This window comes from Leptosomus discolor, chromosome 2 (genome assembly GCF_034619465.1).
Source record: "Leptosomus discolor isolate bLepDis1 chromosome 2, bLepDis1.hap2, whole genome shotgun sequence".
Classification (NCBI taxonomy): Eukaryota; Metazoa; Chordata; class Aves; order Leptosomiformes; family Leptosomidae; genus Leptosomus; species Leptosomus discolor.
This window is the reverse complement of record NC_141392.1, coordinates 75,744,871-75,771,921: the sequence shown is the minus strand read 5'-3', so window position 1 is coordinate 75,771,921 and position 27,051 is coordinate 75,744,871. Positions and strand designations below refer to the sequence as shown.

At 41.8% G+C, this 27,051-nt stretch overlaps 1 protein-coding gene and 2 long non-coding RNA genes across 4 annotated transcripts in view; 2 read left to right on the top strand and 1 right to left on the bottom strand.

Annotated features, from left to right (window-relative positions):
- Positions 1 to 231: 231 nt before the first annotated feature.
- On the bottom strand, positions 232 to 2,121 carry LOC147416028 (uncharacterized). Its single transcript, XR_015184272.1, has 2 exons — positions 474 to 2,121; positions 232 to 336 (listed from the first exon to the last, which is right to left on the bottom strand). It is a non-coding gene; the product is annotated as an uncharacterized LOC147416028 (long non-coding RNA).
- An 886-nt stretch (positions 2,122 to 3,007) lies between these two features.
- On the top strand, positions 3,008 to 11,906 carry LOC147416027 (uncharacterized). 2 transcript variants are annotated; one of them, XR_015184271.1, is made up of 3 exons: positions 3,008 to 3,377; positions 5,191 to 5,244; positions 11,767 to 11,906. It is a non-coding gene; the product is annotated as an uncharacterized LOC147416027 (long non-coding RNA). The 2 variants fall into 2 exon arrangements; XR_015184270.1 differs by lacking the exon at positions 3,008 to 3,377 and adding an exon at positions 4,746 to 5,061.
- Positions 11,907 to 16,182: 4,276 nt separating this feature from the next.
- Positions 16,183 to 27,051, top strand: part of SLC16A10 (solute carrier family 16 member 10) — a 77,860-nt gene continuing 66,991 nt past the window's right edge. The window contains exon 1 of the mRNA XM_086482433.1: positions 16,183 to 16,549. Coding sequence (XP_086338559.1) covers positions 16,183 to 16,549 — 367 coding nt within the window. The remainder of the gene's footprint in view (positions 16,550 to 27,051) is intronic.

Below are 27,051 nucleotides of genomic sequence, written 5' to 3'. Positions count from 1 at the left end.
TCATCAATTACAAAAGGAAAGTTGGAGCAAGATCTTTAAGATCTTTTTCCACGTTACACAAAGCTGTCCCCTCCCCACACACACAGCTGTATGGATCTCCCTAAGTGCATCGCAGTATAAAGTGACATATCATTCCTACCTAAGGATCACGAATCCTGTTACGTTTGTAAAAGGTCTTAGTTTCCATTGAGACTTACCAAAAAAAAAAAAAAAGGAACACAAACAAACCGCAACTTCCCAACTTTATATTTACTTGACGTAGTCTGTTTTAAAGCAGACTTGCTGGAGACGTTTGTCTTAAATCTTATTCTATTCTTATCCAAACCACAGTCCAACCTGCAAGAAGAAGTTTTGAATACTTATGATTATTTATTTATCATAGGACAGTAATACCCAGGTTCCTCCAAGAAGGATCCCAGAGCCCTGTTGTGCTAGGCATAGTAAAAAACACCATGTAAAGAAGACAGCCTCACCAAGATACTGAAGTAGTACATGGCTCTTCAGAGACTGAACATGGCTTTCCTGCCTTGCAGTAGCTCCTCCTTAAAAAAAACAAAACCCAAGATGCCTTAAGATCTTATCCTTCGAGGGCTCCTATTTGCTAGCAATCACACATTGCAGAAGAATGTTGAACACAGTCTGTCCTGAAAAACCCTGTTTCGTATTGCTGCCGAGTAAAATTCAAGGGAAACCCTTAATGAGAACAAGCATTCCTGTTTCTTTGTTTGGAGAATCGTTACTCCTCTTTTGTATCTTGTGCTTGCCAAGAAGTACTCCTGTGATTGAAGCGTGTTGTTGTTTTAGATTGATAGTTTGGGCGTGGGATACAAGAATTGCTGGATCCAGCTTCCATGGACTAGAAAATCTGGGTGAGCTCACTGCCCAGCTAGCTTCCTGCTGAGGGAGAGATCTCAGAGGCATCACTGAGGATTAGTAGTTGTGTGAATAAAGGTATCTGTGAGATGAATGGTTGTAAGTGACACGAGCCTTCCCGTTCCAGACAAGCACACTGGTGTTTCATAGTCTGTGATGAGGAACGAGCCGTTAGGAAAACAGAATTTTCTGGGAGTTGCGACATTTGCAACCCTTGGGTTGTTCCAAATCAGAATGAAAAGCCAAAGCTCCTCATTGAATGAAAACTCTGAGGATAGGAAAAAGTTGATTTGTGACCATGGAAACATTTCATACCGTTATATTCGGTATAACATGCTGATAATGCAAACATCATTGCTAATGTTTCCTAAGTGAAGAAAAAGAAATTCAGTTAAGTGGAAGCACAGTGCTTTACTTTGACATTTTCACTTCTACCCATTTCAAAGTTTCACCCGTGTCACAAATCCAAAAGAACAACCATGCTCAATTCACATCAAGAGTTCTTTTCGTCTGAGGGGACATGATTTAGAGAGCGACTTGTGACTTTTCCAAAGGTAAGACTCACCCCTGATGTGATGGATGGGTTGTCCACGCGACTTCTTTAATATGGGAGAATAAACTGCAGTGTCTGTGGAAGCAGGGAACTGCATTTGTGCTTCACCCTGGAAGTTTAAAATGGGTCTAAGTGGCCTGTTCCCGGTGCTTTGGGAAAGAACATGATAACAGGGAGAAGCTCAACAGAGCTTTTTTTCGGTACCTCTCCCATTGTTTCCAAGTATAAGGATGCCTGCAGTTTATAAAGTTCTTGAGTTGGAGATAATCTCCAGTTTGTTGTATTTTCTTGTTAGTGCATCTTTCTTTTATGGCTTTTCCTGTTGGTTTGTTAAGTATATCATTTTGGCATCTTAAACACTTTGTATTGATTAGTTCCATAATTTAGTTTTGTCGAACGAAATAATAATTATTTGGTTAAACTTGAGGCCTGATCATATTCTTGGATCTCCCTTAGGTCTTTCATTTCAGAATTAGCAGATAAACATTTCCCTTCACCTGTCTCGTGCCAGTCACGATTTCCTTACAGATTTCTTTCCCAAGCTGACGAGTCCTGATCAACTTAAATGCTTCTCACGCAAAAGCTGTATCATATCGCTAATTTGTCCTCTTTGTACTTTTTCTAGTATTGTTATATTCTTTCTGAGAACAGACTTGTATGTAGTATTAAAGGTATTGTTGCATGACTAATTCTGACGTGTGCAACACTTCCTTTTTAATTTTCTCTTCTTAGTGATTAATGTTCTGTGTGCCTGTTAGATGTTATTGTCTAGGGAGCTATTGCTGCCAGAGAAGGAGCTAGAATAAGTCCAAAATCTCTTGTCTCTAGTGAACTTTCTAATGGTAATAACATACTAGAGACCATTATTTTGTCTACCTAGGGATGGGGTTTTTTTACATTTATATTTCTCAGTATTGAATTTAACCTGCTATTTTTCTTCCCAGTTACTGGGTGTATTCAGATTCTTCCACATCTTGTAGTTTGATAACAAGATATGACGAAGTTTGCTGATGATGTTGGATAAGTTGGTGTTGTAAAGATGAGTGCCATCTGCAAAGATATTCAGAAGATTCTTCCGAGGGTGCCATTTTAATGCCACACAAATTAAATTCAGTTTTGGTACAAATGATGAACAAACCTGACATCAGCTTAAAAACCAGATGTGTTCTGAGCTAACCATGGCTATTCAAGAATAAGCCCTCAAGATTATAGTAGAAAATTAAAAAGTTGGTCTGATACAGTCAAAAAAGCAAAGGAAATGTTAAGAATTAGCATGGGGAAATAAGAATTAGTAGAAGGAAAATGAAATAGAGTATAAAAAATTGCTGCTGTGTAAATTCAAAGTGTGCCCATACCCTGACTGCTGTGTGCAGTTCAGCGCTCTCTGTCCTCCACCTTGAAAAGGGCTGTAACAGAACCGATTTAGAGAAGGCCAAAGACAATCTAAAGATATGGAATGGCTTCTGTAAGAAGAAGGACTGAATCGTCTCTTCTGGCTGAGAAAGATATAACTAAAGGGGAATAACGCAAAGATATGTGTGTATATGGATGACACGAAGATGGTTAATAGAGAAAGGTTGACTTTGTATGGGAAGAGACAGTTAATTTGGGACTGTCCAATGAAGGTTACGGGAAATAGGTGGCACATAAAAGGGTGCCTTTTTTCACACATGTAGTTAAGCTATGAAACTCCTGCCGGAAAATACTATGAGTGATAGAACAAGTCCATATACCGTAATTCCACTAAGGCTGGGGAATACAAAGAGGAAGTTACTGCTTTACTTCTTTGCCAACCACCTGGGCAGCGGGGTGGTCTGCACCTTCACGAAGCTCATGGATGACACCAAGTTGCAGAAAGCAGCCAGTTTACTGGAGGGCAGGATCGATCGTTCCTCCGGCTTAGCAAGTTCCTTCTGAACGGCCAACAAAAACCTCATGGAGTTCAATAAAGGTAAATGCAAAATCCTACACGTGGGATGTCATAACCCCATGCACCAGGGAGGCTGGGGATATACGGGATCAAAAAGGCTTTGCAGAAAGGTGCTGGCGAGCAATGAGCTGAACAGGCATCTGCAGTGTCTCCTGCAGCAATGAGGACTAACCTCATATGGGCCTGTATTGGCAAGAGCATGGCCAGCAGGTGGAGGGATTATGATTATTCCCCTGGTTTTGACACTTACGGGGCCATGTCTGAAGTACTGTGTTTGGTTTGGGCCCCTCCAGAGCAAAAGGGATATTTACAAACTGGAGAGGGTCCAGGGAGGGTCACTAAGATGATCAGGATGCTGGAGCACATACCGCACGAGCAAAGGCTGAGAGGTCTGGGTTTGTGCCGCCTGCAGATGAGAAGACTAAAGGAGGGATCTAATTCCTGTCTTCTACAACCTAATGGGTAGTTATCATAGAAGTATTCAAATAAACCTACCATGCATCTGTGTTTCCCAAGGCTTGTCATGCATTTCTGCCTCCTGTGACTTACTGAGGATGACTCTAGAGAGGTAGAGTTGTTCTGAGCAGGCAGAGCAGGAGAAGTCAATCAGCTGGGGCAGGTGTGAGGGCCTGCACTGAGGACTGGGGGCAAGAAGTGTGTCCTATGGGCTGGGGTTTGTTGAAGTAGGAAGGTTGGGTACGTGGAGGAGTGTGAGAGGAGGGGAAAAGGAGGAAGTCTTGGGAGGAAAGAGAATGTAGGGAAAGATGGGAGAGGATGGAAAATGTCAGGGGTTCTGGATTGAAATGATAAAGAGAAATGTTTTGACTCAGAGTTGGGGTGAGTTGCAAAACAAGTTTGGAGACAGAAGGGCTTGGGAGATAAAAAGTCACAGCTGGGAAAAAGCAGATGAGAGGGGAGTCAGGTGATGAGTATGCTGTGTTACAGAGGATTTGGGGTGAGAATGGGCAGGGATTACTCTGGTGCTTCCCTGTTGCCTCTAACCAGCTGTGATCTGCAAACAGAAATTTGCAGAGACCTGGCCTTCCTCTCCTGGCAGCACAGGGTTTGCCTCCCCTACGTTCTCTTTTTGTCACTCAAAAGTATTAAATTTCAAGTTTAATTTCCAGATGAGAACATAACAACGGTTTGGCTGGCTCTCTATTTTTAAACCAACATCTCAGCAAATGATGGTAATGTCACAGATCCCCCAACCCGTCTCGTGCTCTACAGTTTTTTCCCTCCCTTTTCAACGTGAGATGGAGAAGGTACGTGCACGCAGCCTCAGCTGCTGGTTGCACTGTCCAGCTCCTACGTTGCGCTGTCTCCTTTGCTCAAATCCATTTCCAAATTTAGCCAGATGGAGAAATAAATTGCGGACAAAGACCGTTCCCGGCTTGGCCGGCAGATGGCAATTACCGCTCTCTAAGAGATCCTTAGCCGGCCTTTACAGCTTACAGAAACAGGAGCTTGCAGTAGATGAGGCTCCGTAATGTTATATTGAGTGTAAAAACACCTCTGGAAATTAAGTTCAGCTTTCCTGTCATCTGTTGACAGATCAAATATTGGAGCTTCTCCACCTGTGACATAAGTACTGTTATACATCAAGGAGAAAAGCACTTAATGTTCTGAGTTGTTCGCTCAGCCTTTAACTCTCTGTTGTGCCGTCGTAACATGCAGTACAGGAATTTTTGGTCCCTTTTTAAAGGTATTGTAAAATCTGTGTTGTTTTGGGGATGCTTCTTGCCACATCAAAGGGTTCTGATACATGTTGACATGGAGACTTGAAATTAAAGAAAAATCTAATATATGTGTGTGTTTCCTACTGTTGTTACAGATCTAGGGGGAACGAGCTGTTCAATTTCAGAAGGAAAAAAAGCAGAGCATGCAGGTATGGATAATATATGTAATAAATTATGAACTTCTGGAACAGGTTAGCAGAGAAGGTTCCCGAGGGAAAACAATATAAACTCTAGTTAGGTTCTTTGCTGAATAAGGAGAATGTTTCAGGGATGATGTAAAAAGCCAGCGAGACAGCAAGTTGGAACTATGGTTAATGGACAAATATACTGGCATTATCCTGAATTTCTTTTTCGTTTTCACAGTGAAATGGCTCTGTAGAGCTAAATACAATGTGCTATTTAGGTAATTATGTAAATTTTTACAGGTCAGAAGCAGTAACTCCCAATGTGGGGAGGAGGAAGGGTTAAGGAGGTCCAAGCTAGCATTACAATTTGGTTCCTAGCTATCATGCTGGCTGGGCCAGAAAGGAGTACAGAAGTCCTCAGTTAGTGTGGGGCAAAATGTTTCTTAAATCATTCTTTGGTGACCTTTTTACCTCAAGAAGCTTAATTAGGATATGAAGCAAGCTTTATCTAGCTTTGCGTGGCTCAAAGTTTAGTTGCCCTGGTGTGAGACTGAGGGCTGAAGGGAGCAAAGAAGGAAAATTAGTGGGAAGAGGAACTCAGGGTCCTGCCAAAAAGGCTGGTTTGCTTTTAAACACTCAATATTTCAGACTGACTGAAATACTGTGTTTTACTTTCCAGTTATACTGATAGGATCAACTATAACGAGAGAATGAATTGCTAGACTGGGAGCATGATTAACAGTTTTTAACTCAAGGTCCTTTCCCGAGCTGCTGCAGGCAGACCAGAAGTGTGTGATGTCCTCCCGTGTACTTCTGTCGTTAGTGGCCAGTGCTCCATGAAACCCCGAGTTAGAAGTCCTCTCATTGTCAAAAAAGAAAGTGCTTCCTTGAGTAAGCAAGAGTCTGTACCACCAGAAACAAGCCAGTCGAAGCGGAAGTCTGGAGGGGCTGTCTGGCCTCAGGCTTCAAAGGAAGCCCAGGATTTGCTGCTGGTGAATAGTTTAAGCAGACCGCAGGGACTATGTTCAAAAGTTTGTTTAAAAACAAACAAACCTGTAACTCTTACATGTTCATGGGTAAGAAATTCCTGTACTAAGCCTGTGCCCCTTGCTTTAACACCAAAGTTGTTTCTGAAAACTGTTGTTAGGAAAGCATGTTATTAAGAAACAGCAAAGTAGACTTAGAAGGAATTTATCCAACTAATTAGGAGAGTTGGTTTGGCGATAAGAGACGGAAGAGACTCCTGGTGGCAAGGGGTTAATCATGGGATCTGTACCTGGCAATTTGCTTGAGAAATCCAGAGTTATGAACACTGGGTCTATCTGCGTCAGCAAGTCTTTGAAACGCAGGAGATTGAGGTTGGACACCGTCACAACAAATCGCTGTCTGACTAGAGAACAGAAATCAACCCACCTGTGACAATTAGTGCTTCCAGGTAGTCTCTCATACATATATTGCTCCCCAAAATGAGCATGACATTCATAAGAAGCACACATCTCGGCTAGAAAAAAATCAGAAGTCTGGCGCTCTCACGTTGCTCCTGCCTATCAGGAAAAGCAAAATAGAAAAAATGGCACTTAAATCCCCTTGCAGGTTACCCTGAAGTATCAGCGCTACTGTGAAAGCTGAAGTCAAACACAAAGTTGGGGTTTTCTGTTTGTGTCTTTAATTCCTGGCTACGATTGGATTCATTGCACAACCAGAAAACTGCTTTTTCCAACTGATAGCCTTGCAAAGTCATACTGGAAACAGAAAACAGTGTGTACTTTGGCTGAGGTATTACCAGCCATAAAGATCTGGCAACTGCAACTTGCGTAACAATTTTGCTAATTATATTTAAATTGGAGTGAATCAACCCTTCTAACACTGAATAAAGAACAACTTTATTTTTCCCAAGGAGAAAAGCAGATAGGAAACTGGATGTGTTCAGGTGAGCAGGGTTTTAACGTGTTTCCTCACTAAGATTTAACACCACTTTAACTAAACCCATTCGATAGGCTGGTGCAAGTTATTGCACTGTGTAAAGTAAAAGATGGCCTGAAGTTAAAGCTCTGTAGTTATTCCATAACAGTTCATATGTGAACAATCCTGTATTAGATAATTTTTTTTTCTTCTTGTTCAACTTTTTCCACATGTTCATGATATATTAAGGTAATTCATGAAAAGAAACACCAAACCCTCTTCTATACATGGATATACGTCGGTATGGATAAGAAAGGGCCGGTAGTTCTTTAGCTTCTGCTTTTCTACTGACTGGTGGCAGTGCCTCAAGTATCATGCAGAGGTACGATTAGCAAAATGCCTTAAGATCAAAGGAACTACAGAATTACAGTGACTGGGAACAGAGCGGCTCATAAAAGGTCAGAAAACATTCTTTCTGTAAAAATAAGGGTCCCGGGTCATTTTTAAGCTCACCTCCTTATGTCAGTCGTGACTTTCTTAGTGAGAATACTAGACACATTCAGATAGTGATAGAGAAATTTGAGATGACTCAATGATTAATAATGCTATTCTCCATAGCAAATTCACCTCAAGTAGAAGAACTGTGCATCGTTTGCTACACAGTTTTCATGCCCAGTCAGTAGCATTATAGGTCTTATTCATTGTAAAATCCTACCAGTACACAGTAGTATCCTGCAGTAAATTGCAGCAGAGTGAATTTTGGAACTGTAACATTGCTGCATGTGTATGGTTATAAATCAGATTCCTGAGTGTTTAGGAATCATTCATGTGGTTTAAGTGGCTTGGGTTTATATCATGTTATTGCTTATTTGGTCTAATTTGAGTGCATCATCTTTCCCTTGAAGGGTGGTGCTCTGTGTACTGTATTATTCAAACAGTTGGCAACTTCTTAAAGGTTTAGAAGATGCTACTTGGAGAACTTAGAGGAGTTGAAGGCTTTTAGTAAAATAATTTAGGTGGGGTGTTGTTTAATTTTAAATATGACTATCTCAGGGAGAGTTTACTCTTAAATAAGATGACCTTGATTTCACCCTGGTGAGAGAAGGGAAGACTCGCCTCTTTCTTTAAGGTGTTTGTAACTAAAATATGACACAGGCAGCTACCTAAACAGTTAGGCATTTTATGTACAGAGTAATTCTGCCTGAAAATTGATACTGCTTCTATTGTGTCACATGTCTGTGACTGCATGCTGCCATAATGCAGAATCTTTTCATAGTCTTATTTGAAATACTTGGGAGGATCATTATGATGATAAAGCAAATTGATTATTGATTTTATCCATCTTAGGGAATGCAATCTAGGTTTCCCAGAGAGGAACCCTAGTTTATTTGCATCCCTTGAGTTACCAAAAATGCTGTTTCAGAGGGAGTACAAATAGCACTTGGGAGATACTGAATCTGGGTGACACACGTCTGGCTTTCAAGAAAACGGAGCACTATGCCTGACCAGCTATTTGGTAACCCGATAGTCCTTGTGAGTGGGCTAGCCAGGGGTGGCGTGTTGTCTTTCTCAACCTAAGCAATATGGGAGGCAATAATAGTTAAATTTAGGATTCCATTATGAAACTGATTTGTGTGAATATATACTATACTATAGATCCTTTTTTTCTGTATTCATTTATTTTATTTCTACATCTAAAGTAAGGGTTATCCCATTAATCTGTAGGGATGGACTTTTATCAGAGAATAAACAGAAAGTGCAGGGCCTATGTGTGTGCTTAATTTTGAACAAGTGGTGTATTTTTACTTAGCCACTAAGTAAATACATATTATAGAGGAAGGGCATTGATATTGGATTTATTTAACTTAAAAAAAAAATCCCTGTCAATTCAAGGATTAGCTTAGTTCTGCTTTTGAAAGAGGGGATATATTTGATGGTACTAACAAGAATTGTTATGAATATTTCACAAAATACAGTCATTGCAAACTGAATAAAGGCATTTCCATATGCCTTTTTTTGAAATCTGTTTTACCCGTATTACCAGATATGGGATGAATTGTGGGTTAAATAATCTATCAACTGGAGAAAAATGAACCAGAGAGAGTGTGTAAATTTTGTTCTGAATGGGCCTGCAACAGACTGGATTTTTTGCTGTGGGATACCCAACTTTAAATTCAGGATTTCAGATAATACTTAAGAAAGAGACATAGACCTAGCACAATCATTTCAAAAAAATAATTGAAGAAAGATTGCACTTCTACTGCTCTTTCATATATTAAGGCAACTCTTTCTGAGTAGAAAAGTAGAATGAAATGAAGCTCTTCTGTGTCAGCTGCAAGGTAATGTGCTGTATTAAGTGATTTATCATATATTTAATGTCCTATATACTTTGAATATTCCCTTGCAAATATGTACAACATAAAAATATTCCTTGATATATTTAGTATCCTTATACTACTCTTAAAACATCAGATTTTTTTAATGTTTGTCTTTCTCAACACATACCTATTCAATTCACAAAGGCAAGTAGACTTTCTACATGGAAGACTTCGTTAACAGTTTTCATACGCCTTAATATTTGAATTGACTCACTTAGATACACAGTTTCGCTTACCCAGTAAGTAAAATGCGGACAGTGTTGCAAACTCTCTCTTGAAATGGGGCCACCAACACCTGCTTATCCTTGCTATAACCTTTAATGCAGAAGCACTTTCAAAGTGACCAAAAGAAAATGGTGACCAAGTTAATTTAACTCGAATAGAAATTGAAATTCTTAAAAAGCAAGCAAGCAAGCAAGTTTAGTGCCACTTCTGTTCCTGGTGGTTTGTTACTTAGGGAGTATTGGCGGACGTAGTGGCTCTTTGCTTTTTGGGCTTTTTGCAACCTGAAAAGTCAACTGAGTAGCAACTGATCAGACAACCAAAATCTGCATCTAGACAACAATTGGACTGGTTTAGTTGATAAAACATTCGCTTCTCTGATGCTCTGAACTTTTGCTGAAAACAAAACTGAGTTCTTGAGATTGCAAAGGTGGTCTGGAAGATATTAAACCTATGTAAACAAAGGAAGGAACTTTGAGGTGCTCAGATCTTATAATAATGGATGCAATATGAAATACTTGACCTGGATAGTGGTATCAAACCAAGCCTAAAGACAGCCTAAAACAATGGCTTGAAGCAGTTCCTGCTCATTTGAAAGGGATGTTAACTTTGAAGCCGAATGAGAATGTTGCCAACAGTGTTGGTTATTTCACTGCCAAGAGAGAGATGAATGATCATGCTAGGACGATGTATTCTCCATGCTTCCTCATTTAGCAATAGGATCAAAACAAATTCCATGTTTGGGGTCTGAATAAAATTATCTGAAGATGTTCTTCAACTTAATATCCTAGGGTGGGATTAATTTCAGGTGCCCAGAGTTCTCACTTGTACATCTAAGCTAGTCATCTGGGCTCCTTTAATGTTGCTTATCTCATCATAAATGTTAATGTTTAAAGTAACTTGTCCCCTGGAATTCCCTATTCCCTCCTACCAATGCTGTGTAGATGATCAGCGCTGATCAGGTGTTCAAAGCAGAGGCAGCGACAAGGTAGAGGAATCCTACACTGCAAGTCTGCTATCAAAAACTTAGCTTTGTGCAACTGGAGATTTGCAGGGGGCAGAGGGCTTTTAACAGTTGATAACTATCACTTTCTTTCACTTGCCTGCCTTGAATAATAGCAGTTAAATGTTAACTATGTCCCAGATAACAGCCTGTCAAGTCCTATCTATACTTTGTTGAATAAAAAACTAAAACTGAATTTAATTTGTAAAGGAGCCAGACCTGAGCCATAACCCATGCTTGAGGTGAACCTAAAAGAAGAAAATGATAATTCTGGAACCATTTTAAATAAATGTAGGAGTGGGAATCAGACCCGTTGCTTACGCTCAGCTTCATGACTTAGACATTGAGGCTACCCTCTTTCCCACTCATTCTGCTTCCTTCTTCTCTTTCTAAAAGACAAAAAATAGAAAATTCTGTAGCTATGCGTGAAGTAGGAGGGAACCTATTATCTTGACAACTAATAGCACTTTAGGAAATGTTTACTGTAGGTATCACCAAATGCTACAATTACGGTTAGACACTCCCAATGCTCCCCACAGTAAACATGTAAAATCTGTGCTTTTTATCTTTGAAAATGTGAGTCATTTTTTTCAGCAGTCAGACACAGTCCCTGCACTTCATACAACTCAGCTGGAGCCCAGTCTGAAACATCAGTAGAACATCCTGTCTGGCTGAGAGATGCATAAACACTGCTTACTGAATGGGATTTAATCTAGCGTTGATCTTCACGCAGTTCGTGATACCATATGTTTTTGTGTTTTAATGGTTATCCTGTTTATCTCATCTTTCTGACTTAAGGCCAAATCCTTCTGTTGAATAGGTGCATTAAGAATCCTAGCTGAAAATTAAACAACCAAAAGGCTTAATCATCAGGAACATGCTTTGGTCTAAGTAGTCACATAATTTTGTGTTCGCCTCATGTCCTCTCTGTACAGTGCCTAGCTTTCTTGGGTTTGCATCTATTATGCCACTTGTTGTAAAGTTGTGACAAAGTTAGGCATTTTACTGAAGACCTTTTTTTTTTTTTTCTGGTTAATGTAGGCATACCCTTTTCATTGATCACAGTACAAATTCTAATCAGACCAACAGAAGAAGGAAGAATGAAAACTCTCTGAACATGTACTCTTCAGACTTGGCACCCTGTCCACTTCACCTTTGCAGAATACTACATAGTTCTGAAATGCTCTACAAATAAAATGATTCATAGAAAAAGCTGCTTTGGTGTGTCACTAACAACATACTTCAACTACACAGGTGATTTTTTTTTTTTTTAAGTAGTTCGCAATCAAAACATTTCTTATGGTTGAAGAAAATGCTGCATGTGAGAGCTACTGAAGTATTGGTCCATTTGAGAACTTTGTGAGAATGTGAACTTCACGAGAAAGTGAGTGAATTTTTATTAGGGAGCTGGCTCGGATTTCAGATAGGGTTGCAGAAGATGCCATTTCCTGGTCTGTAGCTTTTGAGAGCCCACAAATGACAGGGCAAATTCCTCCCTTGGCACTGGTGTTTTATATATGGATCCTAAAATAGGCATAACCTAAGTACCACCATCACAGATGTCTTGTCGCAAGCATTATGTCTTTTGCATGCTCAACTGCTGTTTGTTTGTTTTGTCAGTCGTAGGTTATCAATAAAACATGTAAGGTAAGTAAATTACTATAAGCAGGAACAAATCATAGACAAAACCAAGGTATTTCTCACATCATATTTCTCAGCTTACCCATTCTTAGTTGATTTCCACTTTCCTCTCTGTTTTGGTGTTGTTTTTATGATTTTTTTCCCCCCTTTGCTCATAACAACAATTTAGCTGAAATAGATACAGTTACCTGTATACAAGTCTGGAATATCTTTATTATCACTATTTTTATGGCAATTCTCTCACGTCCATCTTCCTTCTTTTTCCTTTTTTTTAAAAAAACCTGTTTTTCTTGCAATTGTGCAGGATTTAAATAACAGAGCCACAAGGGTGGCTTTCCTTTTACATCTTTCCAGAGTTAGTATTTTTTTCTTTATCTCAAATAGTCCTTTTTCTAATTCTTTGACAGCGAGAATTTAAACGCCAATGCTTTTATTGTGAATTATTTGGATTACAAAAACTTCAGAAATCAAACTGAGGTCAAACCTGCCCATATTCTATTTGCAAAATACATTTTCTATGGAAGGTGGGGACTGAAAATTATCTGACTATGAAGAGTGAGCCTTTGTTGTTCTTGTTCTTGGGAACTACTAGGGAAATAGCTGAGATCTCAAGAGACCTCTCTTGAAAGGGAAGAGACTTAGTTCTTGACAGGAGCAGAGTGTACCAGAGAGCGAAGAGGTACAAAGTTTCCCTGGCAATCTACTTAAGGCCTGTAAAGGAAGGCCCCATGTGCCTGAATTTTTTTATAATATAAACTTTTTTGGGTTTTTTTACTTTAGATAAATAGCAATAGGACAATAAGATGCAGAATACTGAAGGAACATGCAGAACAGTTATAGCCATCAAATTTTTAAATATATATATATATATATAAAATAATCAGATTTTGTGTCTCTCCATTCCCAACAGCATAAGGAGAAAGGGAAAGTAGTTATTTCATACTAATCAGGGGATAAGAAATACTTAAGAACTGGAAAATAGAATCTAGTTTTAAAAAATGCCCAGAAGTAGAAGTTGCACACAATATGTTCACAATGCCTTTTTTTAAAAGACACATCATTTGTCTTAAAAAGGGGGATGTGTGTGTCATTACAGTGTTTATGGGAAACAGGGAAATGAAACTGCAGTATATAAACATTATATTGAAGAACATGTGGAGAAGGAATTAGTCTCGTGCTTAACTGAACACTGTCTGAAACAAACAAACAAACAGGTTCTTCCCTCAAGCTGATTTGCCTATCTGTTGCACAGTTCACACTCAGAAAGGTGGCTGAAGTAATTCGAGGAGTCTCTAGGAGTTAGAAACATATTTAAGTGCTTGCAGAACTAGGGCCATTCTGATCAGTCATATTAAGATCCAGTCTTGGATTTTGCCCTTGTTTATTCCCATGCAACTGGAAGTTTAATTAAGTTAATCATTGCTGGCAAGTGTAATGAAGATTGAATCTGGTTCCAAAAAGGGTTTGCTCTGTCATAACTGTTCAGAACTGTTACATTGTGGTGGGCGAAGCCTGATTTATTCTAAGAAAGCTCAATAGACTTGGACAACAGTCTCTGGACAAAAACTTCCTGGAGAATGTGAAGCGTTAACTTTTGCAAGTTAAATTGCTTACGAAATATTCTGAGCATATTTAAGCTTATGATAGGCTTGGGCTTTTTCATAAGCATTAAAACTTGTTCCTTGGGGGGAACAGATGTGTTTTTCAGTGGTCGGCCAAAAGTTCTCCCTTTGCTTTGACAATTATCTATTTCATAAAGCTATATTGTGTTTTGTTATGGGCTTTTATTTTTTCTGTATTCTACTGCTGTTGTATGTGTAATGTTTCTTACATTTAACTTAGATGAGCACGGGTAACAAGACAAAGGGCGTACACAGCAAGATTAGTGAATCTATAAAATGCACTTCATTATTATCATAAATGCATTTGTAAACTTTTTTTTAAAAAAATTAACTTATTTTAAAACAAATTTGAGGACACTAAACATGCAAAATTAAAAACCCGAAGGTCAATTAATTCTAAATCCAGGCATTCTTAAAGCTGACACCAATTCAATGTGCATTATTACACAGGCTTTCATTACATCATTATATGGTTTTCTTTCTTTAGCTACCATTTTTCATTGGGAGAGTGACTGAGTAATTCGTGCTGAACAAGGCACAGTCTTAAGACTCTGTGCTTTATTTTGGACTAAGTTTTATTTCCCCATGTGGCCACTGGTAGGTAGGAGGGAGAAGGTGATTCAGGGTCAGAAAAGGAGGAAGAGGCTTTAACAGGCAGGCAGGGGAGCTGGATGGTGCAACTGATATGGCAGTGGCAGCCCAAGTTCTGAGGGGTGGTGTGTGAATGCAAAAGGCTTCTTTGAGCCTTCCAGGTCTCACAGGGAAGGATGAAGTATCCAGATTTAATCTGCTGATTTTCTTTCAAGAAGCTCCTCTTCCTCATCAGGCCCAAACTGCTTAAAACATAAGTAGCTGCCAAACACATGAACAGATGTGCAGCTGAGAGTTTGGAAGCAGGATCACCGGTCAGAAAGCTTGTCATTTAACACTCCTGACCTCAGCTTTCCCTATCCTCTCACTTTGCTGGCTGTGGAAAGGAAAGGTCAAGAGTTGATGCCTCTGTGCAAGCGGGAAACATTTAATGAGGTGTGCAAGCACGGTGTTTTCTCTTCCTTTGTAAAAAACCAAAACAAAACACGACGACAACTGGCTAGGAACGGTTTCACCGCGGTCACCACTGGCAAACCGCTAAGGGTGGCCCAAGGGCAGGTGGAGAGCTGTCCCGGGGAGCTGCTCCCTAAGGCCGGCGGATGCCCCGAGAGCCCTGGAGCGGGGCCCCTCTGCACCGGGGCTGACAGCCCAGAGCCCGGGCCCTCCCTTCGAGAGGGTCGGTGGGCGATGGAGAGCTCCCCGGCGTCAGCGGGCCCCCGGCCAGGGCTGAGCGACGCCCATGAAGGGAGAGCAACGCCGCTCGGGCCGCCCCTCACTTAGCGTTTTGGGGTGTTTTTTCCTTTACTTGGCTGTTCGTAGCAGCCCGCCGCGGAGCGAGTTTCAGACTTTCCCTCAGTTCGCGGCTGCCCAGAAGGAGTAGCGGCGGCAGGACACCGCTGGGTGTAACTGCTCTGCCTCACGGGGAACTAACTCGGTCTGGGAGCGGGAGCAGGGCCAGGGGCTTGTTTACGGCTCTCTCCGCCGAGGGCAGCGTGCGGTACCTGTGTGCGGAGACTCGAGGCGCTCGCCTCCCGCCCAACCGACCGCCGGCCGTTAACTGCCGACTGCCAGCCTCACCCCACACCCCCCACCCCCCGAACGGCGGCGCGGGGCCTCGGCACGAGCCCTTATCGCCGCCGCTGACACGCCGCGACCCTGCCCCACCCCCTCCGCTGAAAAGGCCGGGGGGGGGTGGGCAGAGGAGCGTGGCTTCGCCTCCCTTCCCTTGCTCCCCCTCCCGCCTCCCTTCTGTCAGCCAATCGGCGCGGAGGAAAGCCCTCGTGCCGCTGCCGCCCCCACGGGAGCCCCCCTTTTAAAATACAAGCGGCGGCGCCGGGTCACCCCTCTGCGCGCGGCGCGGCGGGAAGAGCGGGGCGGCGTGTGTGTGTGTGGGGGGGTGGCTGGTTGGTGTGCGAGCGGCGGGGCGGCCTCTCTCCCTCGCCTACCTCGCGCGCGCACCGGCAAGACAGAGAGAGGCAGCGCCGCAGGATGCCCGCAGCGCGGGGCTGAGGCGGGCGGGGGCCCAGAGGTCGCGAGGAGGAGGAGGAGGAGGAAGGCGGGAGCGGCGCGCGGGCAGGGTCTCGTACCCGCCGTGCGGCTGAGGATGGCGCCGGTGAGTGAGCAGCTGGCGCCGCAGGGCGCGGGGGACCCCACCGCCGCCCCCTTGCCCGACCCGCCGGCGGCGGTGGTGGTGGAGCCGCGGCGGGAGAACGGCGGTGAGTGGTGCCCCGGGAGCGGCAGCCCGGCCGCGCCGAGCGGCGAGAGCGGGCCCCAGCCCCCAGTAGCGACGGAGGCCCCCGGGAGCGCGGCGCCTGAGCCCCCCGAGGGCGGCTGGGGCTGGGTGGTGATGCTGGCCGCCATGTGGTGCAACGGCGCCGTCTTCGGCATCCAGAACTCGTGCGGGGTCCTCTTCGTCTCCATGCTCCAGCTCTTCGGCGGCAGCGAGGACAAGCAGCAGGCGTTCAAAACAGGTGAGGGGCGGCGAGCGATGGGGTCGGGGTGGCTCCCAGCCCTTTCTGCCTCGGTCCTTCCCAGCCCCCAGCCCGGGCGGAGAAGGTGCCCCGGCCGGTGGCTCTCGCTGCCAGCGGCACGGCCGCTCCGGCCGTCAGCGTTCGAGCTCCGCGAGGCTGTCAGAGCCGGGGGGCGGCTGCCGCTGCTGCCCGTCCCGCCACTCTGTCCGCAGGCAGCGAGACCCCTCCGGAGGGGCGGGCCGGAGCCTGCCCCGCCGCAAGCACGTGGGGCTGGGCTGGGGGACTCGGAAATACTCGTTTCATCGAGGCGAAGAGGAGCTCCTCTCTCCTCCCTGCGGGCGTTTACGCTCACAGCCGTGCCCCGGAGGCAGGGCGCGGGGCAGCGAGCTCCTGGGACATCGGGGGAGAAGCCGCAGGGGGAGAAGCAGGTGTACTCTGCCTCCTGCCACGGCAGGTTTTTTTTTAGGCGTCTGTCACCGTGCATTATGGGAAAAAGGCGTACTCTTGGTCCCAGAAAGTTTTATTCCCGCGCCTCCGTTAGCCTAATGATTAGTCTAAAAGATTAATTGACAGTGGGGTATAGTGGCACTTAGAATCTGTCAAGAATGGACTTCACAGTTGCCAAAACCAGTGTTTCGATGTGTAGGCTTAGTGCTGTAACCAATATCCAAAAACTCACCAGTAAAGTTAATGATGTTTACTAAACTCTGAAGACATAACGGTACTGCCATTACTCATTTAAATCGTTCTAGACACATAAGTATCAATTACTTCATAGGTGAGCATATAATCTACTTTATTTTATGTAAGTTCTCTTTAGAAAGTGTCTTGTGCTTTGGCTTTGTAAGTTGAGGAAATGCAGTTTTTGGCTCACAATAATAATGAATTAATGATAACATTTTTTACGGTAAATTATAATAAATTTGCCTTATTTAAAAGGTAACTTACATATTAAAATATTAAAATGAAATGTTAAAAAACCAAACATTGTTTTTTGTTTTTAATGTTTTTGTTCTATACTAAGAAAAGGTGTTCCAGCTACACAGCTCTGTGGAGGTGTAAGCTTTCTAGGAAACTTAGTACAGAGTGGTGTTACAGATGTTTAAAAGAGTTTTGAAATTTGTCTTCTTTAATATTGGGATGAGTGGGCCTAAAGTTGAGATGTAGGCGAGAAAGAAGCTAGCTTTCCTCCCCCAGCTTAATAATATTTTTGTCTGAAGTAGAAAACCAGGGCAGCTGTTTAGAGTGCAGAAAGAAAGCTGGAGAGCTGTGGTGGAGCATTAAGTGATGCGCTCTCCAGCATTTGGACTGTTCATGGTGACGTACAAGGTGTACTGCTTGGTGTTCTTGAGCTAGAAAGGTGGGAAGCTACGTATGTCTGCACGTCAGGTGTGGCAGCACCTGCTTCACAGAAGGGAAATGCATGTCCAGAAGTAGGTGTCTAGGCTCCTTAGCCTGTTCAGGAGAAGAATGAGGTTGTTCAGAGGGGGTGAAGTGAGCATTTGCATACTGACCTGGGAGCTGCCGGCCAGTCAGAAATGCGGAAACACATGGGTGGTTGATACTCTGTTCATGGTACAGAGGTGTAATTGTTTTTTTTTTTTTTTCTGAGGAGCTGGTTCTCTGGTAACGATCTCTCAAAATAATTGTCTTGGACTTGAAAGAAAATTTGACTTTTGGGTAATAGTGCAGTAGTCAAAACAGTCAACAAGTGGAGTATTGAAATTGTTATCTCTTGCCTTCCAGAACTGGTGTTTGTGAGGTTAGATTGTGGGTATGCCTCACCCATGTTTTTGAAAATTTGTCCAACTGCAGAAAAGAGTGGGGAAAAGAAATGGAACCTGGCTTTAGAGCCTAGTTATTTTGCATCCTGCTTAGAAGAGCAGGAAGAGTTCTGTGTCCTGGATGCAGCCAGCACCTCCTGCACCACTTTTAATTTTTTTTTTTAATTTAAAAAAGAAGATACAGCTGCATTTTATTTTGCTCTGTCAGGTGTGCTCTGGTTTGGGTAATGCAGAAGACACTTGTTTTGCTTTTTTAAAATCCGAATGGGTTTAAGTTGTGGGAAGTAGCATGAGGTAGCTGCCTTGACTAGATGACTTGTGTGTGTGTGTGAAGGAGGACTGCAAATACAAATGTGCCTCCTGTAAACAGCATGACAGCATATAAAAAGGTGTCCTCCTTTTTAATACCTGAAAGTACCCTAATGTATCTGGGCACTGTAAGGGCTAAGCAGCAGCTATCAAACAGGGTGGTTTTGTTCCTTAATGTTAAACTTCATCATCTAGAAACTGCCTGGTTTTTTATCTTGCTGAAGATAAGACCAAGAGTGAACTGAATTAAACAAATTCTGATACAATATTTAGCTTGCCATAAAGGGGAGCTATGGTCAGAAATGGCAAATTGCACTTAGTGTAGCTCATATTGAACACTGATTGATTAGCTGGCATGCTGTAGAAAGAAGAATGACTAATGGGATAAAGTCAGTATGATTTTAATGTTAGAAAACCCTAGCCTGACCATTCCCATGCTATTGATTATCTTACTTCATCTAGTTAGTCTCTTGGGTTCAGACTGATTGCAACTCCAAACTGGCAGTGGAAACTGAGTTTGAGCCAGGCTTAATGAATTTGAAAACTCCGATTTGTAGTGAAAGCTTTCTTGCTGCGTGCTTTTGCTTTGGACTACAAGGTTTAATATTCCAATCCTTCTGAAAAAAAAATTTCTTTAAAATCTGGAATGCTGATTTTTGAGGGGCATGAATATTTCAGATAATCTCTTCTGGGACCACAGGTGTCTGTGGAATCTTGCAGTTGATCCAGAGTACTACAGAATTCAAGCTTTTTTTTTTTTAGCTACAAGAGTACTTACCTGTTGCTAGCGTATGTGTTGTCAGAGGTTTGTGTGTGCCTACTCTTTTGGGACTGGCCAGTAGTTGTCTCTTGCCTGGTGTATTCCTCAAAAAGAATTAAGTAGACCATAGTACGTGCTATTTTTGTTATCTCTTAATAATGTTTTGTAATCTCTTAATAATGGATGCTTATCTCTATGGCAAAATGGGAGGGAATTAAGTAATCATAGTATATGCTATTTTTGTTATTTTTAGTAGATGGATGGATATTTATCAAGTATGAAAGGGAAAATGGGAGGAGGGAGGAGGAAGTAGTCAAGAAGTGACTTCTGCCTTGCAGATAAGGAGTGGAAGGAACTGAAAGTACAGCCAAGGCAGTGAGGCCGTCTCCAGAATGCAGCATCAGCACTGGATGAATAAGATGAATAACTACAATTAACATTGTTGTAGGATTTAGAAGTGTTAATAGAAAAACTTCTGCTGTGGATTATACAAATTTCTTCAAGGGGCATCTAATTATAAATCATATTTTTATGAATAATTTTGGACATAACTAGTATACCATATTTTGGTATTCATATTAGTGAAAAGCTGCTTTGCTTGAGTAGTGCACTATATAAGCATTTCTATTGTTTCCTTGTGTAGCTATTTTTTTGTTCAAAAGCTAATTGATACACAATTACAGAAGAGGAAAAGCCCCCAACATAAGTATAAAACTTCTAGAAAGATGTGCCTGAAGTCTCAGGAAGCTACTCTGTTCATTGTTTATAGCTCATTGTGTTGGAGGAACAAGTTTGGGTGGAAAAACACAATAGCAATGAAATGAGGGAGCCTCTTAGTCCTTGGAAACAGGGCAGATCTAGTAGGCCTCTTGTGTTCAAACGCAGTTGTAGTCTGATGGTCCTTGAAGGGAAAGGGTCGGGCCCCCGGGGCCAGTCCAGGTTCTGGCAGGGAAAGCACTGAGCCAGCCCCTGTGTTACCTCGGTTAGAGATCTGTTATGTGAGCCCCAGCTTGTCCTGCGTTGTGCTCTCTTGATAGATGCCTCCACTATATAGGTTTTTCTGTGTGTATGTACACATACTTGTTTTCATAAGCAAATAAATATGAAGATACTAGTGGCAACAGAGATAAAAATACTGGGTTTTGTTTGAAAAAGAAAAAAGGTAGATAAAAACACTAGTTCTACTGGTTTAATTACTCCTCGTTCTATGATTTACAATGCTGGTTCTCTAACTCCAGTGGTTATTCTCTGTATGTTTGTTCATCTTCACTTGTACAAATAGCCTTGCACTGGGAGTATGTGCTGTTGTTACTGTTCTGCATCCTCATGTTTGTTTTGTGTTAGCAAGTTTTGTTAGAAGACAGTGCATCAGCTGGCTGGAACGGGTGATCTGTGTGTATCTGCCTTGGTTTGACTCTGTAAAGTGCAGCCCTTGGTGATGTATCTGGGTATCAGTCTGGCTGGTAGTTCATGGAGCTGCCCTAACGCCGGCAGCCTTCATCGGGATTCTTGGAGCTGGATTGCTGCAGGTGCGGTAGAGCAGGGAGGAGAATTCTGCCTTTGCTGTCACATCCAGGCCATAACTCAGGTACTGTGAAAATAATGTTGGATGACTACAGAGATCTACAGGTGTTGAGGAGTGAACCTCTACTATACATGGTAACTTAATTTTGCTGAGCAGGGCTGGCTTTTTAATTTAACAGGACAGTTTGAAACTGATGTTTTTCTTTTACTCTTTCCTTGAATATTTTGCTATCTTCCTGGGCTTTGCTTCAGAGATAAAAACACCATCAGCAGTTTTGTTATCATTCAAGACCTTGTTCTGTAACCGTCCTTCAGAATCACACTTTCATCTCAAATTCTATGGGATGTGGTTTCCAGTAAAGTTGGAAGCTTGGCAAGCTGGAAATATGTCATGTGGCTTCTGAGAGAGAAGCTGATTTATTTTTCTCTGTCTTTTAAGAAGAAATAAAAATCAAATTCGAAATATAGGTTACCAGAGCACACAACTGTAATTTGTGTGAGGTACAAGAAAGCACGCAACTATGTCACGGTTTGGTCAGTGAGGATTACATTGCAGTGAGGAATGTAGTTCCACAAAAACCTGGGCTGATGGGTATGATGCAGCTGTAGTGTGCCTTCCTTCTCATGTTTGTGTTGCCATTGAAACCAGGGCAGGCAACCAGCAACGGGAGCAGACTAGCTGAAAACTACCCTGATGTGAAAGAAATGATCCATTTTAATTTATCTGCGGTCATATTTTTGTACTCTTTTGACTTGTCTTTGTGGTTATAAATAGGTATGTAAATGAACACTCTGGAGAAACTGAAATTATGACTGTGTAAAACTGGAAAGTTGAAGGTAGTTTTAGTATGCTGTCTCTCTTTAGGACAGAATAGTTAATACCACTACTGTTTATGCATACACTTATGCATAAACGTCTTCATGCCTCCAGGTCTGGAGCATTTCTCTTGTATTCTTGATAACTAGTTTGCAGGCTGATTAGCCTTGTGCCTGCTAGTTAGGTTGTCTTTTTGTGGTTTTCCTCTTGTTGGAATTCACACTGGTTAGATCTCTTCCTGTTCCAACTGCTGATTAACTTGCAACAAGTTGTTTAGTTAGGGAGAATAATCTTCCTAATGCATCTGAAAGCTGGTTACCAGTTTATTTTTGTGGGCTTCTTTACAGGCAGTACTTTTAATTTCACAGGAATGAAACATCCCTATAAAATTCTAAAGATGGCTGGCTGTTGCTACCACTCTGCATTAAATGCATGTGCCTCAAGTTAGGAGCTTTTGTGTGCTGCCTTTCAGACAAAACTATCCTTAAATCTCCTTCAACCAAACCCACCTAAATACTAAGTTTTTACTGTACTTTATCCATGAAGTGAAGAGTTGGATGAAAGCAACATGCTATTGAAGGTCCTGCAGAGTTAATTTGCTGTTAGTGTAACCTTATCAATAAAGGTGTTCTCTTAAAGCTACTGCATTGGTACAATGCTCAAAAGCTAAATGTAGTTTAGTGCCTATCTGGAGCTATGCTAATTTAGTTACATGCATCAAAGTAAGTAATGAAACAGTTCTTGAAAATGAGGTTAAAGTAGTTTCACTTAATTTTTTAAAAGATGTTTTAAAGTGTTAAAATGAAACTTTACTTTTGTCTTATTTTTCATTCATACTTTGTTTGGTTCTTAAGATAGTGTTAAAACTGATTGTTTTCCGGTCTCATCCTTAGGCAGCAATTTCTAAAGGGTGTATGTGAAATCCTTTTATTGAGCACTCTCTTTTTTTTAATCCAAGTAAGCAGCAGTATCATGTGGTTAGACTGTTCTGCAGATGGATGAAGACTCAAACTTGGTTTGATTTCCAAGCAGCAGGAGAAACTTTTTTTTTTGTCCTTCATTTTGAAGATACTTTATCTAGATATCTTGGTAGTCTGTCACTTGCCATTTTGCTTTCAGACAAAGTGGCTTGGGACTGCTCTGTATGTGTGTATATATATATTTTCATACGTGTGTTTGCTTATGACTTTTCCTTGGATAAATCTTTCAAGCCTTAGCAGTTTTGTTCCATGTGGAACATTTTTCATACTCTCAGTTAATGTTATTTCTTTGTCATCGTCTCTGATGCTTCTGTAACATTCTGTAATACGGAGAAGAAAAGTACCATCTGTCATATTCCAAATGAGGCTTTGCTGCTATCATAGAATCATAGAACAGTTTTGGTTGCAAGAGACCTTCAAGATAATCAAGTGTCAACACCATGACATGATGTACCATGACATTGTGCTGTCTAGTTTGCATTTTTTACATAATCTGATGTTTTTCTTGCTGCTTTTTATTAGGACCTGTATTTAGTGGAGTTCAGTTGACTTTGAAGTTTTCCGGTGTGCACTGCTCCTTACTCTTCAACTTTGTTTTGTTTAATTGGTTGCCGTAGTCTGTTCAATGTAATCTTATTCATCCATTTTGGCTACCATTCTTTGAGATTCCTCAAATCCCTTCCTGGTTTTTGATTTGGCCTAAGTGCTATCTAAAGAGGAAGTTAGCAGAATGTGTATGTTTATTAATAGACCCTCTTAGACTTAGCAAGATGTACCAGTGCTTAGTGCTGTTTCCCTATCCATAAAGACGATTTCAGTTTTTAACTTTGTCTGCTTTATCCCCAGGCACTTTAGTTTCCTGATGATATTTTGTCTCTTTTCTCTTGATTTGATTTCTTTAGCCTCTTGAGAGGAGTGTTGTTAAAGGCCAACTTGAAGTTTAAATGTTGTTGGTCTCTCTTCCTTTTATTTAGTTACTAGTTTTATATGAAGAAATGTAATAGACTGTTCTCAAACTATTACAGTGTAATTTGTCTATTTACTTTTTTAGCCAGTTTGAGTTAATTCGGTAATTGTTGATAATAACAAAATGGTTAAGGTTGTAGCCTCTCTGCTTGGAGCAATGTCTACTAGAGCAGGCTGCTGAGGCCCTTGCCCAGTTGGGTTCTGACCATCTCCAAGGACAGAGGCTCCAACAGCCTCTATGGGTGACCTATGTCAGTGTTCGACCACCCTCACAGTAAAAGACATTTTTCTTACATTTAAATGGAATTTAGTGTATTTCAATTTGTGCCCATTGCCTTTTGTCAGAATACCACTGAAAAGAGTTTGGTTCAGTTTTTTTACTTCCTCTCCTCAGGTATTTATGCACACTTGTAAGATTCCCTCTGCCATCCTTTTCTTCTTGAGCCTAATCAACCCCACCTCTCTCAGCTTCTCATCAGAAGTCAGATGCTCCAATTCCTTCATCATCTTTGCAGCCCTTTTGTGGATTCACAGTAATAAGCAGACTACCTGCTCCTCTTTCACCATGGTTGGGGTTTCAGACTCTTGAAGCTTCAGAGCCTTGGAGAAGATAAAGTCAATCTCTTTCTTGCCACCTCCGATGCTGTGCAGTGTGCTGGCTTACTCCCGCATTTCCTTCACCTAGTAACACACATACTCCACCAGCACACACCTCCTGCAGGCAAGTTGCCTGATGCCTGCTGCCTCGGTGAAGGGCCCCAGACCTGCTCAGATGCATCCTTCCTCAGGAGCACAGTCCAGCTTGGGGCTGATGGCATCACAGGTTGCTCCAGTGGTTGCTGGGGACGGTGCCCTGTGGCACCATTACTGCTGAGCAAGTGTTTGCTGTTCTGAGGAGAGCTGGTGGCCCTCTCTGGTGTGCCCTGCTGTTGGCTGGCTGCTGTGCAAACTGCTGTGTATGGCTGCCTCCATGGTGCTGTTGGAGCTGTGCTCTAGGCCAGCCCCTTTCATAATGTGAGGGTTCAACAGTCATGGAATTCAGTATTTAATGTTTTCTAAATTTTATATAGGTGTTATTTACTATTTGAAGAGCCACATGCAGATAATCTTAACTGAGGAACTGACTGGCAGTTGAGGTTTAGCTGTAGAATTGTTATATGCTTGGAAACTATCCTAACTTGTATTTCAGTTCCTCATTTCTAGATCTATGGTTTAGTTTACTAATACATATAAAACTTTTGGGAGTAAGTATTTGATCAGTCCTGTGAAAGCATCTTTACTTTGCTAAATGTTAAGAAAATTTTGTAATTGGAACTCGTGATATTTTACTTCTTTTACTTCTAAACACTGTGTAAAAAAAAAAAAAAAGTCTTCAGTTTGGTTTTCAGAAATACGTAAATGAATCTTAGTCTGGACTTTTAAGACAATTTTCCCAAATCTTTATGTAATGTAACATCACCATAAGAAAGAGAAAGGTTTGTTGGTCTGAATTATAAATAAAACCTTTCGATAGAATCATAGAATGCATTGGGCTGGAAGGGACCCCCAAAGGTCATCTAGTCCAACCTCCCTGCAGTAAGCAGGGACATATTTAGCTGGATCAGGTTGCCCAGAGCCCCATCAAGCCTGATCTTGAATGTCTTCAGGGATGGGGCCTCCACCACCTCTCTGGGCAAGCTGTTCCAGTGCTTTACCACCCTTATGGTAAAGAACTTCTTCCTAATATCCAATCTAAATCTACCCGTTTCTAGTTTAAAACCATTACCCCTTGTCCTATCGCTATGTGCCCTTGTAAACAGTCCCTCCCCAGCTTTCCTGTAGGGCCCCCTCAGGTACTGGGAGGCTGCTATAAGGTCTCCCTGGAGCCTTCTCCAGGCTGAACAACCCCAACTCTCTCAGCCTGTCCTCACAGGGGACTGCTCCAGCCCTCTGATAATTTTTGTGGGCCTCCTCTGGACCCGCTCCAACAGGTCCACGTCCTTCTTGTATTGAGGGCTCCAGAGGTGGACACAGCACTCCAGGTGGGGTCTCACCAGAGCAGCGTAGAGGGGGAGATCACCTCTCTTGATCTGCTGGCCACACTTCTCTTGATACAGCCCAGGATGCGATTGGCCTTCTGGGCTCCAAGCACGCGTTGTTGGCTCATATCCAGCTTTTCATCCAAATCCTACACCTCAAAGATCATGCTTTGAAATGACAAGAATATCAATGAAATTCTAACTTATGTTGCTGTGGGTTGCAAAGGAAAATAAGGATTTTCAGTAAACATTGCTCTATAATGCTTAGCAAGTAAATTGCCCGATCTGAAATTGCTTCTGCTGTACGAGCTAGGAGGAAGGAGACATACTGATTACTTGTGTCCAAGCTAATGTAGCACTGATAATATAACTGCTTTATTTTAGAATACTCATTCTGGCAGAAGGAATAATATAGGTTCTTTCATAAATCTTCCACAAATTTTTTAATCTTGTGTTTTGTGAACACACAGTTAATGTAGCCTTAGACTACTGCAGTTTAACCTTCAGCAAATATGTACAGAAAGGATAATTCGATGAGAAAACATTCCCTTGTGATCTTACATTATCTGTTTTACTTCCAGAAATCTAATTTGTTACAATAATAGCAGCTCTGTTTTATATCTTGCCATTAATTTTCATGGGAACTGGATAGGAATGACTTGTTCTAATAGCTAAGTTAGAGTAGCAACCCTTTAGCAAGGATGGGACCAATTTAAAAATCATTAGCATTAGTTCCCACACACAGGAAGGGATTACTGGGATGTTGAGCCCAGCCTCTTGCCGTTATCAGCAGCATGTCTATAATCCCATGGAACATGGTCTCTCTTAGATGGTGGCGTTGTACTTGGACTGCAAGTTGTAAAGCAGTTTTCTTGTGTTTTCGCTGTAAGAAGCAGTAGTAGTGAATTCTTTGGTTATCTTCTGCAGTGTGCTTTGTTCAGTAGAGCTGTACTTTACGTGTATGTTCAAAGTACTTCAGAATAGTTTTTTCTTTTGCATTTTTGAAGAACATATGTGTATGAGGGATAATAAGTAATTTTAAAACATGCTAAGTATTAATTTAATTCCCTTAGTCTCTAACTGTTGTCCTCTTGGAAGTGACTTGTAAAATGAGCTGTAAGTGTTGTCTTCTGGCTCATGGTCTGGGTTTTAGACTTTTTTTTTTCCAAAATGCTTCAGTAATAAGGTTCCAAATTGAAAATGTATTGGGTAAGTACCCAAAACATCTTTGTAGTTCATGGTAAAGAAGTATGTTGTTACTACAGTTGACAGATTTTAAAAATATGTTGTACTTTTAACTATTTTATCAATGCTGTGACTCTGAGCAAGGATAAGTCACTGTGG